General features: G+C 37.9%; 1 protein-coding gene across 4 annotated transcripts in view; it reads left to right on the plus strand.

Annotated features, from left to right (window-relative positions):
• The window catches only part of VWA8 (von Willebrand factor A domain containing 8), a 372416-nt gene that overhangs the window by 163226 nt on the left and 194127 nt on the right, over positions 1-15063 (plus strand). For all 4 annotated transcript variants that reach the window (XM_068526337.1, XM_068526340.1, XM_068526339.1 and 1 more), the window contains exon 20: positions 1939-2010. In XM_068526337.1, the coding sequence (XP_068382438.1) occupies positions 1939-2010 (72 nt within the window). The remainder of the gene's footprint in view (positions 1-1938; positions 2011-15063) is intronic.

Consider the following 15063-nt stretch of genomic DNA (forward strand, 5'->3'; position numbering starts at 1 on the left):
AAATTGTTAGAGAGGTAAGAGGGAATCAGGAGAGAGAGACAACTGGGAGAGAAGACTTTTAAGAAATTGTCTATGGTACCAAGTGGGACAAGAGGTTAAGGAAAGAATTATATAGGCCGTGACCTTAGCCTTAGCTAATGTTTGTTGACTTGAATAATTTAGTTAGGTGCAATGAGGGCATGAAGTATAAGGACATGAGAAAAAGTTAAGAAGACTACAAGTATAGTTTAGATTATTTTTCAGTGTTTACATTGCTTTTTACCTGCTCTCTAGGTGCTTATTCCAACTTTCCTATCTGTTCTTTATGCATATTAGCCCAGGTATTTCTGGAAGAACTTAATGTTGTCTGGAAACTGGCACTGATTTTTCATCTTTTTCATCTGAAGAGGTCTACAGACCACGTTATCACTAGAACCCAGATTAAAAGAATGTTCTAGGGCCTTCCCTGGTGGTGCAATGGTTAAGAATCTGCCTGCCAATGCAGGGGACACGGGTTTGATCCCTGGTCCGGGAAGATCCCACGTGTCGTGGAGCAACTAAGCCTGTGCATCACAGCTGCAGAGGCCTGTACACCTGGAGCCCGTGCTCCACGGCAAGAGAAGCCACCGCAATGAGAAGCCCGTGCACGGCAACGAAGAGTAGGCCCCGCTTGCCGCAACTAGAGAAAGCCCGCACGCAGCAACGAAGACCCAACGCAGCCAAAAATAAATAAATAAATAAATAAACAAACAAACAAATAAATAAATTTATATTTTAAAAAAAAGAATGTTCCAGGGCTCCCCTTTAACTAGGATAACCGTGTACCCTCCCTCATTTGCTTATGATAGTCCCTGTTTACATTTGTAGTTCCAGCATATTAATAACATCTTTTATTCTAAAAAGTATTCCAGAATGAACAAAATAGCTCACCCTACTTCAGACCTTGTTAAAACTCCAGTTCCATGGTTTATCTGCAAGCAGTTTTAAAAAATTAAAATTACCAAGATAAACATTAAGGAATACTCATCTGTTCTTGAAGGAGGGAGAAAACTTTCTCAGTTTTTCTAAAAAAAAAACTCTGAAGGGAAGGATTGCTTAATGTGGCAGGAAAAAGGAAAATATTCTAGATGTGAAAAAATTCATAAACCAAGTTAAAAAAGGAAAAGTGAGGGCAAACTAGAAAAGTATCTGCAGCATATATGAGATAGAAAAGGTCAATTTGCCTTTTTTACAAATAGAGAACTACAGTAAGTACTTATGAGACCATGATTGTTTTGATACAGAAAACCAAGAGAAAGTAATAGGGACATTAACTGTTCTGGGATATAGTTCTCCCTTCAGCTCCCAGATGAGCCTTTGTGACCTACTTATGATTGTCCTATTTTTCAAGATACAAAAGAGCAATGTAATTTCCTCTGTGCCTATTGTGAACAGCTTTAATCTTGTTCTTTGATTATATTGGGTCATGATTTGAATTTAAAAATATGAAAGTGAATAATATATTTTTAATTCTAAAGCTACATATACTTTGAAGGTAATGGGTAAGAAGAAGTCAGTGTAAAATGTTCCATGGAAATCTCCAATTATTTTAGAAAGCCTTTGTATATTTGCATTAGTAAGTGTTAATTTAAATATTATATTAAATTATAAGCCAACACTGCATCGTACAATAGCTGAAAAATATTTGAGTTGAATCATAAAAACTCTTTGAAATACGTATTGGTCAGTGGTTGAGTCTTGCTAAGGGGGACCATTTCAGGTTTTCAATATCAGTGACCAAGTTGGTTATATAACTTATTTATAACCACAGCATTACTTTTAATTTTTTTAAATAATCAGATTGGGTATTGTCTATTATAATAGATGTTTTACTTTCCATGAAGATATCTTTATAATAAACTTTCTTATTTCACCTTGATTATGCAAAACACAATTAACTTCTAGTCGTTTTTCCTCTAGCACATGATAGTGATGGAAGATATGCTCAGAGACTTTCTTCTTGGAGAACACCTATTATTGGTTGGGAACCAGGTGAGTTATGGCTGGAACTCAGGTACTAATGAATAAATGATAGTAGCAGTTTAAAAGCAGTAAGTTTCTTTTCCTTGTTGGAGTACGTTTTTAGAAATGATTTTTTTCCCAACTAAATGACTAGTTGAATTAAACAACAAGGGTCTTCTACCTTCTAAACTGTAGGCTTACCTTATACATATCTGCTCTTCTTTCCCATGTCTGTCACCCTAGCCCAGCTTGCCATCACCTGTCACCTGGATTACAGCCGTGGTTTCCTAATATAGCTTCACCCCAACCTTACTTCCACTGTGATCTACTCTCCACTCTGCAGCCAGATTGATACTTGTGAAAATAAAATCTAAGTCTCTCTTTTTTTGCTTAAATTTGCTCCCCATCACCCTTAGGTGTAGTCTTCAGTATGGCTTACGGTGTCCTGCAGGAGACAGCCCGTGCCCCCCTTTCCAGTCCTAAGGCTTGGCTCCCTCCTTGCTTGCATTTGGTGTTAGCTTGAGCCACTCTGAGCTTCTTTCAGTTCTTCTCTCCCCTCTGGTCCTTGGTGCATGCTGTTCTCTCTGCCTGGAGCACTCCCAGTCCCCTTCCCACACCCCTTTTCTCTAACTCCGGGACATGTTCCCTTGTGCCTAGCTTTTAGGTTTCCCCTGCTTCTACATAACTTCCTTCCATCTCCCCATCATCACACTCATCATATGTTACTGTATTTACATGTAGAATGACTATCTTCCCAACTTGTCTATATGCCCCTCAAGGGCAGGGACCATGGTTCTCTTGCTCATCTCTGTGTCCTCAGGTCCTGGCACAGTGCTTGCTGCTACATAGTAGATATTGAATGTGTTTATGGAGGGAATGGATGGACATTTTATATCTAGAGGCTTCTGATAATTTTCCTCAATGAAATTAACAGACTCATAATGAACAGCACCTTTGGTTTTTTAAATTAGTTTGAAATTAAGGATAACAAGCTTTCAGAAGAAGTTCGGTCTTTTTGTTTTTTAACTTATAAAAACAATACATATTCTTTATTTAGTCCCTCAAACTTAGAAAAAAAAATTTTTTTTTTAAAAATAAAAAAGGGCCAATTGGGTGGTTTACTGGTTGAGTTCATAGGCTTGGATGTTAGCTGGCTAGAGGTCCAATTGCAACTCTTTCACAGATGGCTGTGACTTTGGGCAAATTGTTAATCTTACTAAGGCTCAGTCTCCTGATATCTAACCTAGGAATGAAAATCATGTGCACGCTATTGGGCTAATGTATGGGTCACATGAAATAATGCATGGAAAGCACTTCACACGGTTCCTGGCTCATGATAGGTGCTCAGTTAGAATTAAATCTGTGGATCACTCTGTTGTTAAAAAGGACTTTAATACTCTTGTTTTATTTTTTTCTGAACAAGAATTAAAGGGTGAGCAATAAAGTATTCATGGTCTTTTTTCACTATTTAAAAAGTCCTGATGAGTCTATGTTACCAGAGTGGGAGGCTGAAGATCAGTTAACAGTCTTCAGTACTTGATATTGAAGCCCAGGAGGTCAAGTTCTCATCTGACTCTGAAAACTGATGACTCTCATCTCACTTTGCAAAATGATGGCTTCATAGCCCAGAGTACCTCACAAACTTTTTATAAGTCGTTAAACCCTGCTATACTCAGTGTATCTTTTTCAGGTCTTCTGTTGTTATTTGAATTGCCTTAGACACAGTCTGCTGGCATCTCAACAGCTGCAGACCAGAGAGTAGACCAAGAGAGTAGGCAAAGAAAGTAGACCAAGAATACACAGAGCTGGGGCTTGAGGAATAATTTTTGCTGAGGAACAGGCTTTCAAAAGGAAGGTCCCTAGGGGTCAAGTTATGATGTTCAAGCAGCTTTGAAATATCCTAGATGATACTGATGTCCTTGGGGTTTAGTGGGTGGGATACAGACGGAGTTTCCTGGTAAAGGCAGGGTTTACATTTGAGTTAGATAATAGAGTCAGGGTTTCACAAGAGTTGTCTAGGTTGAAAGGTTAAAGTTAGAGCCTAGCCAGTAACCAGAGAGACAGGGAGAACATTCTAACCCCTGGGGGCTGGGGAGAGCTATACAGGACGAGGGCTGAGGTGGAGCAGAGGATTGCTTCCTCTTTATGATAAATTAAAAAGAGGCTATGAAAGCGCTTTGAAAGTACTCTAGAGTGCTATACAAATGTCGATGTGAAATCCAGTATGCTACCTCTAGTCTATTTCGAGTCCCAAAGAAGAGAACAAGACACTAGGGCAAAGGGCTAGGCATTGGGTGGAGCGAAGAGCAGCTCCCTCTCTACACATACATGGGTGGACCCCAGCATCCGGTGAGGGTGGGAGGTCCCACTGGCTTTCAGGCTTGCGTAGAGTTGCCTAAGGAACCTCTGGGTAGAGCCTGCAAAAGGTGCTCAGGAGGAGCAAGGCAGGAGGCAGGGATTTCACACGAACGTCGTCTGTCAATCAATGCTGTCACCAACCCTACCTGTCGTCAGCAGATCAGTGTCTTGCCTACTTTTACTCCTAGTCTGTCACCCTCCACTTTGGAGAAAAAGAAAAATTGAAAAATGGAGATTGTATTCATTATAAATTTGCTACACTTAGCTGGCTTTTTTCATGGCAGAAAGTTTTTTTATCCTTTCATTATAAACCTCTAAGACACTGATGGTCTTAGATTTTATAAGTAAATTCTGCTACCTGTGTCCATGAAATTATCTAGTGAAAAAGTCTAAGTCTTTTAGGCTATCATTTGATGTCTTCCATTGTCTCATCCCACTCCACTTGCAGCCTTGTGTCTCATTTCTCCCCTGAAATTCATGTCCTCAGATAAACACTCTGTTTTCCAGATACCTTCTTATCAGTGTTATATTTTAGCCTTTGATTGTCACCAGCGTGCTCTCTTCTTTCTCCCATCTTTGCCTATTGAAATCCTTCCAATCTCAGAGGGCAGTGTGGTGTCATGGAAAAGCAGAAAGCTGGGAACCCAGAGATCTATCTTCCTGTGCATATTTTTCAACTCTGTATGTGTTATTGGATAGATTGCTATTCCTCCTTAAAGGGCTTTGTCTTTTTTCTTTTCTTTCTGTTTCTTATCTATAAAATGATAGGATTGGAATGGGTGTTTTCTAAGGTCCCTCTGGTTATAATATTCCATAATATGCTTCTTTAATAAAGTCTTCCTGAACACTTCAGCCTGAAGGTTTGGCCTCATTCTCTGAACTGTTACAGCACGTCATTTATAGATTTCTTTTGCCTTCTGTCAGACTTACGCGTCCACCTGCCACCTCTCTACTGAAAAGAGAGAGCCCCTTGATAAGTCTTAGTTATTTTTGCAACCTCCCTGATGCCTTGCGTACAATAGACATTCAACAAATATATTTTAGAGGACTGTCTAGAATAAATTTCTAATGAGTAGCCAAGATGATTTAGAAGTAATATGAATTTAAAATTTAGGCTTACTTGGTTTATTTTCAGGAGATTCTAAGACAAATTGACTAAATTTCTTATTCATTAAATTTGCAACTGTTTGGTGAAGGAAACAGTGAATAAGACAGAATCTAGGGAGTAAGAGAAAATACTTAAGTGGCCCAAACAACTGGGTATGATTGTATTACTGATGGGATCTGATCAGAGACTGGCAGCATTATCACTAGGACAGAATAATGAAACACTAATTATTTAATTTTTCTAATAATAATTAAGTGCTAATTAGTATTTAGCTAATTAAATGAGATATAACTTTGCACATACTTAATTTACCAAGTCAGCGAGTGAAAATTGGATTTAAGGTGGCTGGTTAAAATCTAAATAGAACTTTTTGAGTGCTTTAGCCAACTTCAGTTCCTTTCAAACTTGTTTTCAAAAACTAACATCTGTTTTAAGATATGAACAAGATTCTGTGGTTAGACTTTTATTTTTTCCCAGCTTTATTGAGGTAGAATTGACAAAAAAAATTGTATTTAAAGTGTACAACATGATGATTTGATATAACCATACATTCTGAAAGGATTCCCCCCATCGAGTTAATTAATATATCCATCACCTCACATATTTACCTTTTTTGTGTGAGAACATTTACGTTTTACTGTCTTAGCAAATTTCAATTATACAATACAGTGTTATCAACTGTAGGCGCCATGTTATACTAATATATAATATATATTATGTTATAATATATATTACTAATATATATATATTATATATTATATAATATATATATATATATATAAAACTAATATATCCTCAGACCATACTCACCTTATAAGTGAAAGTTAGTACCCTTTACTAACCTCTCCCTATTTCCTCCACTGCTCAGACCCTGGCAATCACTTTTCTACTTTGTCTCTATGAGTTCAACCTTTTTTTTTTCTTTTTAAGATTCCACATATAAATGATACCATGCAGTATTTGTCTTTCTCTATCTGGCTTATTTCACTTAGCATAAGGGTCATTACGGTTAGACCCTTGATTGCTTCCATTTGGTGTGCATGAGGGAGAAGGAGCCACCTGTAGTATTTGCTAGCAAATGCAGAGCAAGTACCCCACAGAGATGTGTTTTTCTAAGGACTGGTATGCAGTTATGTGTTCTCTTTCCCCGTGCTTTCCTCAGAGTCCTGATCATCTAGGAGATATCTTTTTCAGGAGTGTGTACTTTTGCAGTCATAGTACCTCAGGTCCTTCGTCGATACCTTTGAAAACACCCTACTTTATCAGTGGTATTTCAGTACCTTAATATCTTACACACCTTTTCATCTTCACCCTTTATCCGTCTTGTGAACCAAAACAATGAAAAAAGAAAAAGACCAGGAAGTGAAGCTACAGCTGGTAAGTTAAGGTCTACTGATGCTCAGCTGTTACGGGGTAGTGTCACTGGTGTTTTCACTCAAATGAAAAGTGACAACCATCTGGGAAAACACCTATTTCAATTACATGATTTAGTTTGAAACTAAGTAAACCATTTGTAGCAATTGATCAGGCTCCTTTTCTAATCTTTCTCTTTCTAAAACATTACACGATGACTACTCAAAAAAAACCCCAAAAACAAAAAAACAAGTCAGATAGAATTGAAGCTTTGGGGATTAAATATTGGCAGAGAAGCCAGCAGTGGGTTGTTACAATTATACAATAAAGTGTAATGAATGCTGTTAATACAAACTGTCTATAGATTGATACAGTTTACCCAGCCTTCTGTTTGCAAACTAAAAACTGGCTGAAGTTCATGAAAGAAACTTTTCAATAGTCGAAGTTTTTAATTTAGAGATGTTTTGAAAGATTGCTGTTACCAGTAGCAACTTTTATAATGAGGAAATTAAAGGGAATAAGTGTTGATTTTGAGGTATCTCAAGGTTTATCATCTTTATTGAGCCAAATCCCATCTTTTCTTTCCATGTAATACTATCTTTTCTAAGAATCTACGACGTTAGACAAGGTTTCATAACAGTTGGGAAGCTAAAAACAAGTCTATAAAATCACTTACCATAGCAAAATAAAGTAGGCCACATCTTCTTTTGATGAAATAAAACTGATTTTTTTTAATCTTTTCAGTTTTCTTTGTGGGATTTTATGGCACAGCACATTGACCCTCCAGTAAATGAAGCAGAATTGCTGCCTGTCAGCCAAAAGGGATAGGGTGCCCTGAAATTACGCGTTTGATGCTCCCTTAGTATACAATGCTTCATATTGTAGAACCACTTTAGTATGCTGCTACGTGCATTATTTTCTACTTACTGTAATTATAACATTACATGTACCTTTCATGCAATTAGGAGTTTCATGCTGGCTTTTAAAAAAAATCATAGCATGACTTTCTATTTATTTCAGCTTTACTGACAGGGAAAAAAGAGAAATGGCTATTTACTTTCAAGCCAGTAATGCTTTTTCTGTCACAACTCTACTCAAGAATAAGCTTTCTTCCTCCCCATATCTTATTTTCCTTTGATTTGCAGAGCTATATTCTATTTGATATACAAAGTATTTGTTGTGAATATTTTGGGTTATAGATTCAGCTTATAGGTGCATAATGTTTTTGTTGTTTAAAAACTCCTTAAGAATAAACTTCTGTTTCTGAATAAGAATACTTAAGTTTTGAGAGGCAGTTGCATTTTATCAGATACTTGAAGAAATATTTTAGTAATGTGGTGTTCTAAAATGCTCAGGTACCCCCCTTACATAAGAATTATTTTTAAAATATATAGTATTTGTTTTAAGAAATGAAAATTTAACCATCTGCATATAATGTTTCCTGATTTCTGATGTTAGACAAATTGCAAAGCAAGTCATCAAAATTTAATTTATATTTAATGAGGCACAACTAATAATTCACAATTACTTCTACATGAATATAGTCCACTAATTTGCCAGATTTGTCAGCCTTTTTTTTTTTCCATTTTAAGCGAGTCCTTTGTATCATTTTACCAGATAATAGCACTCTGGTGAAATTTTTATACTTAAGCTCTCCTTGTATTCCACAGTCTATATTTTTTACCTTTACCAAAATTCGTATATATTTTGTCTTCCTTAAAAAATAAAAGGTCAGCTCTGGCTGATTTTCATAGGGGAGGCCTTCTCTGTCTGACTTTCATGTGCTTTATGTTTCTAGAGTACTGATTCTTCAGGTACTCTTCCCAATTCCATGGCACTTTCTGACCTATCAACAGTGAGATAAATCTTAGAAAGCAACTCTAAATTTTATGAATATTTTCCTGCTAAAAGTTGAAAGTGGCTTCCCCTTGCCTATCAGATAAAATCTCTTCCATAGGGAAACACTCAAAGCAACCTATGACCTGGCTCCAAACTTCTTGTATAGTTCTAGTTCTTCCAGATCACAGTTTCTTACCCTCCCTAAGTACACTATGCCCTTTTGTTCTCCCAGCCATTTTTCATATTGTTTGTTTCATACGGTGCTTCTTCCCCTCATCTTTGCCTATGAAAATCCTACAGTTTTCAAGAGCTCGGATTTTTTTCCTCTATGAAACCTGTCCTAGACACCCCCAAATAGAAATAAGCTTGTTTTCCTCTGAACATTTATAGTATTTTATCACTATCTAATTCATCTTTCTTTTAAGGCTGTTGTGATTTTTTTAATTTCATCTGTAATTGAATTACAAATTTCTTACGAGCAAGGATTAAAAATGGGAATAATTGTTATGTTTTACAACTTCCAATATACTTTTAAAAATCATTTCATTTAGTTCTACAGCAACGCTTTGAGATAAATATTTTTATTTTCCATACTTTACAAATAAGCAGACTGAAACTCAAAAGGTTAAAATATTTGCTCAAGATCACATAGCTAGTTAATGATTGAGTTAGGACTCAGATCTCCAAAGCTCTTGCATTTTTTCACCATACCACACTAACTCTTATACTAGTAATACAACAACAACAATAATAGTGTATAATAGCTCACTTATATTGAGTGATTATAATAAGCCAGGAACTATGCTTTACATACAGAGTACAGGGCATTTTAAAATTTTCTATTATGAAATTTTTTCATATATTCTATAAAAAGTAGGGTATATAATGAACTCCTTTGTACCCATAACTTAGTTTCAGCAATTATCAGCATTTTGTTCATCTTGTTTTATCTGTATTGAACATGTTATCTATATGTTATCTTTTAATACATCATTCTTTTACATAATGCATTTTTCTTACAGTAGCTCAGTTTTTATCTCTAATATAATCACAATCCCATTATTACAGCTAACAAATTAATAATAACCCCTTAATATACTCTGATACCCTATTTTCAGGTTTCCTCAATTATCTCCAAAGTGTCATTTTACAGTTGGTTTGTTTCAGTCAGCATCCAAACAAAGCATGATCATTGCATGTAGTTGATGTACCTCCTGAGTCCCTTTTAAAGTTGAAAGATACATTCTCCTGTTCTCTTTATCCTTAGAGGTATTGACCCACTTTCATGAATATAAACATTTTATCAGAATTATACCAATATCAATGAACTTCCAATGAGGAAGTATTTTCTAAAGTAAATTTCATTAAGCCAATTTAACTTCTTGATTAATTTACATAATGAAATTAAACCATATTCATTTCTTCCAGGCTAGAAATTGCTTTTTTTTTTTTAATAAATTTATTTATTTTATTTTTGGCTGCATTGGGTCTTCGTTGCTGCCCGCGGGCTTTTCTCTAGTTGCGGTGAGCAGGAGCTACTCTTTGTTGCGGTGCACGGGCTTCTCATTGCGGTGGCTTCTCTTGTTGCAGAGCACGGGCTCTAGGCGCGGGCTTCAGTAGTTGTGGCACGAAGGCTCAGTAGTTGTGGCTCGCGGGCCCTAGAGCACAGTCTCAGTAGTTGTGGTGCACAGGCTTAGTTGCTCTGCGGCATGTGGGATCTTCCCGGACCAGGGCTTGAACCCGTGTCCTCTGCATTGGCAGGCGGATTCTCAACCACTGCGCCACCAGGGAAGCCCTAGAAATTTCTTTCTGAATTTATTCCGATGCTTTTTTTCCTGAATTTTCATAGCATTTAATTTTGAAATCTTTTATACACTGTGAAAATCAGTAAACATACATTTAATACTAACTAAGGAGGACTCTATACACAGTGTTATTACATAATTCTATATAATCCTTTGTATCTCATACCATCTATTAATTATAGGCTTATAATTAATGGACTGAGTTTTCTCCTGGTATAGGCTTAGTAAATGTTTGTTGAATTATTTAGTATTGAGATGCTGTGAATATTTTATTGCCAAAATTAAAGAATGTGTGAATTTTGTTAATTAATCATTTGAACTGAGCCCTGGCAGATTGCTAATGTGTCAGATCAGAAATATACCATGTTGCTATGCCAGAATAATTATCTAATATCTGTAGAGGGGCTGAACAGTTTGTCCAGAAATTTTCCCGCCTGTGTCCCCAGCTGGTAGTGGCAGCAGGGAATTTGATAACTAAATGTGCCCTGTTTCTAGTAGCTACAGCGGCCTAGGAGTCCCAAGGCTATGAAATATTTGGTTTCATCAAATATAATGACACTCATCTTTATTTTATATTACATTATTTTGTATCCTTTCTCAAACCTCTTGCTATGAAGTTGCCTGAATTGCAATATGGAAATTCTTTGCCATGCTGCACACTCTCTCTAACATTCAGTTTATCTGTCCAGTGTTTCTTAGTGAATATCTTTCTTGCCTTTGTTCTGATTTTGTATATTACTTTTGTAGACACATTGATTTTTTTTCCCCCACAGTATTTGTTATGGCTGCTTTGGTTGTACCTAATGACCAAACTACCAAAGAATGTATCTTTGCCATTTATAGCAACACATTATTTCAAAGGGAAATTGCAGGGATGTGGATTTTATTATTCGTGTTTGAAAAGGAGGTTATGACTTTGCCAGGGAACTTTATAAGTGTGTTTAAAGCCATGCAAACTGGTAGTGCAATTGAAAAGCGTGTTGTTTTGTCTGACTTCCGGGTACCGTTTTTTGACTCTGTTATAGGGAACCCATTTATGGAAATGTTTGGGATTGCGTACGATTTAGTTTTAATTTTTTTCTGATTACATAACTAATGCATGTTCACTGAGAGAATTTGGAAAGTAAGAAACTTCCAGTGAGTCATACAGCAGTGACCTCTCATTTTGTTATTGGATTAAAGAATATTAGAATAAGATAGTGTTTAGAGATCAGCTTGTCTAGGCCCTCTTTATTCAGATGAATAAAGATGGTGGTAGAAACCTGCACCTGAGACAGATTAAGGAGGGATTATTGTCTGAGTCTCCCAACTGCTAGTATAGTGAGTATATTTTCAGGCGTTTTGGACAAAGAATTAGAAGTTTCAACATTTGATGGAAATTTTATGGTTATAAAAAAGCAATTTATTTCTCCTGATTTTGTTGTAATGTTAGTTTTCTCGTTGTTGTTATTTTTGACTGCAGTTGGTATTTGTTGATGATATCCATACAGTAGCTTTTCTAAAAGGAAAATTAGGACCCTATGAAAAAAATCTTTAAGTATTATACAAACTGAGCTATGAAAGTTATTGAAGAATTAGGGGGAACTGGAAGGAAGGCCCAAACGTAAGAGGCTTCAGAGAGCATGAGGGAAAGCTGAACACCGGCTGTGGCAAACACTCACTTGACGTCCGTTTAAAAAGTTACTGCAGAAGAAAAGTTCCAGCCTGACTTCCTCACCTTCTCCCTCTTGAACCTTGGATACCATACAGGGAGTTCCTGGACACATGTTTTAGGCTATTTTATAATCTTGGAGTAACTGATCTTTGACTCCACGACATTAGGCTATAAACTCTCATGTAAAGCAATTCAGGGAGGCTACCTCCTGACATCTGTTTTGCCATATAGTGAAACAGAAAACAGCCCAATCTTTCAAGTCAGAGTGGATTTGCCTTCAAAATCGCATTGTGTGCAGGGTCTTAATTGCTTAGAACTTAAGTTTGCTTTTCTCTAAAACAGGAGCATTACCTCCTACTGACATGGCTGGCATGAGGATTTGAGTGGTGAAGCACTGAAAGGGCGTGTACGCATATAGCAGCGGGCTTCATAAATGTCAGTTTCCTCCTCTTTGTTGGCACAAAGGGAGCAGGATGTTCCTGAAAGAGGTTTCTACCTCCTTTAGCAAGAGCAAATCATACGACTGCCCTTTCCTTTTCGTCCCTTCTTTCCTCAAATTTTAATAGTTATTACCTGCAGGTGACATGTGCATGCCGGTGAGAGGGACATGGAAGAGGGCCGATCCCGGCCTCCAGCAGTGTGTCTTTCTGCCGAGGCACCTGACATGTTACTAAGGTACAGTGTGGTGAGGCCTGTGAAAGACAGTGGTTTAGGGACGCGAAGAGGAAACCATGCTGGTGCTCCGAGCTGAAGGAGAGAAAGCATTGGGAGAGTCAGGCAAAGCTTCAGAGAAGCTGGGACATTTCATCAGAACCCTAAGGAGTGAGTGGAAGATGGCAGAGAGATGGGGAAAGGCAGCCTAAATGAGTCAAAAGAAACAACCTCAGCAAAGAAGCAGCAGCACAGAGGTTCTGGAGACGGCTGGCTGCTGTTTGGGTGAGACTTGCAGAGGGCCAGCATGGCACGCTTGCAAGTTCATCCGCTGTGAGGGATCCTTCAACATTTCCATCCCAGGACAATTACTCTTAGCCCAGATGCCACCCCTAGACCCATTTTCTCTTGTCTGCTCTCGGTTCCTCTTTAGCCCTTTTCTCCCACTCTGCCCCTTGCCCCCCTTGACAAGATATGGATAGACTTTCCCAGTCCTGTATCTTCTAGACCAGGAAGGCAAGCTCTTTTTCTTTACAGGGTTTTACTTCTGATCTCTCTCAGGAAACAGGGTAACTGAAATAATGAGCCTGAGAACGTTGAAAGAGTCCCAGAATCTTTCAGAGTTCTTGAAGTCATGTCTCTGATCCTTGCTCTCACAGAAGCTGGAAGCAGGTTTACCTCCTGTCCCCGTGTCTGCGGGGCTTAATATAGCCCTTCTTCCTCCTAACCCTGTCAAGGGCCGTCTGACTCCTACCTCTGTGAAGGTCCTTCTTTCTAGTACGTTGTCGCAAAGAACACAATGGGATGGAACGGTAATGATAACAGTAAGCGTCATCCTTAGGAGACAATTTGTAGTTTTTAGAATCTCTCATTCTACAGGTTGCTTCTCCCTTTTTAAATGTTCACTCACTAAATATTTTCCTCAGTAAGAGTCAATTATGATGTAAAAACTATTTATTTTGTGCTTTTTTAAATTAAAGGATACAAATTGTATATACAGAATAATGACTAGTAAGTAAAGATAAATATGCACAGGAACAAAATGAAAATGGTAACAGATTTATTTTGGCAGTTGCACATTGGGTAGTGTTTTGTTTTCGAAATTTCCGATTAAGAAAAATGAACATGTGTAGTTTTTATAATGGAAAAATAAGATGCTATTTATGTATTTATTCAGTTAAAAGTAATCCTGCAGATTTTCTTTTCTAGGTGAAAATGATGACTGGAAAGAGCAAATTGTTTTAACTGTTTCTTTTTGCTCAGGATATTTACAGAAATTCCTTCCTAGGTCATGCTTTTAACATTTCCTTGAAGGAATAATCAGAGCTTTTCAAATGAAGCCAGAAATGACCTGATGAGATCTCTGTTTCAGAAAAATAACTAAACAGATTGTGGACTGGCGAGTTGTAAGTCCGGAGGCAGGAGACCAAAGAGGACCCTTTCTAGGAGTCAGAGCACGATGACGATGGGCTGCCCTGGAGTAGTGGCAGTGAATTAGAGAGGAAGGAGCAGATATGGGAAGCAGGCACTGCAAAGTGAACATGTTCAAAGTTAAACTGCCTTTTTTAAAACTAGACTTTCCTCTCCCACCCAGCAAATGCACTTCCCCTCCCCTGTTTCATGTGTCGTAAGTAGCGTCACCTTCCACCCTGTGGCCCAAGACAGAAAGGTTGATTTGTCCGGCTGCTCATCCCCACGTCCAGTCCATCACCAAGTCCTGTTAGTTCTTTCCCTTAAATATCTCTTAAATACATGCATTTCTCTCTGCTCCTTAATTTAAGCCACCTTCATCTCCTGCCTGAGCTTTCTAAGGAGGTTCCAAACGGCTTTCCTTTGCTTTCAGTCTTGCTCTCTGCCAGATCGTTTCACCAGAGTGATTTTCCAAAAATGAAAGTCTGATCCTATTACTCCTCTGCTTCAGTGGCCTTTTGGTGCTTTCAGGAAATGGTCCAAATGCTTTTACGTGGCTTCCAAGCCTTCCAGAGCTAGACCCTGCCTCCTGCTCTAGCCTCCTTTCTTACCCTTCCTCATTCCTGATCCTGGACATCCCTCAGACCTGTCCAGCTCTCCAGCTCACCAGTGCCCACAAGTCTTCACACATACGGTTCTCTCTTCCTGGAACACTCCTCTTTCTGCTCCTTCCCTTTACCTCTTTAATTCCTTGATATTTCAACTGAAATATCACTGTGCATAGTGGGACTTCCTGAGCCCTTGGTTAAGTCTTCAAGCCTTTTGGATGTCCCGCAGCAGAACACTTATCACATGTATATCTATTACGTTTGCTTAATTGTCTGTGTTTCCTACTAGATTGTAAG

This window comes from Eschrichtius robustus, chromosome 18 (assembly GCF_028021215.1).
Source record: "Eschrichtius robustus isolate mEscRob2 chromosome 18, mEscRob2.pri, whole genome shotgun sequence".
Taxonomy (NCBI): Eukaryota; Metazoa; Chordata; class Mammalia; order Artiodactyla; family Eschrichtiidae; genus Eschrichtius; species Eschrichtius robustus.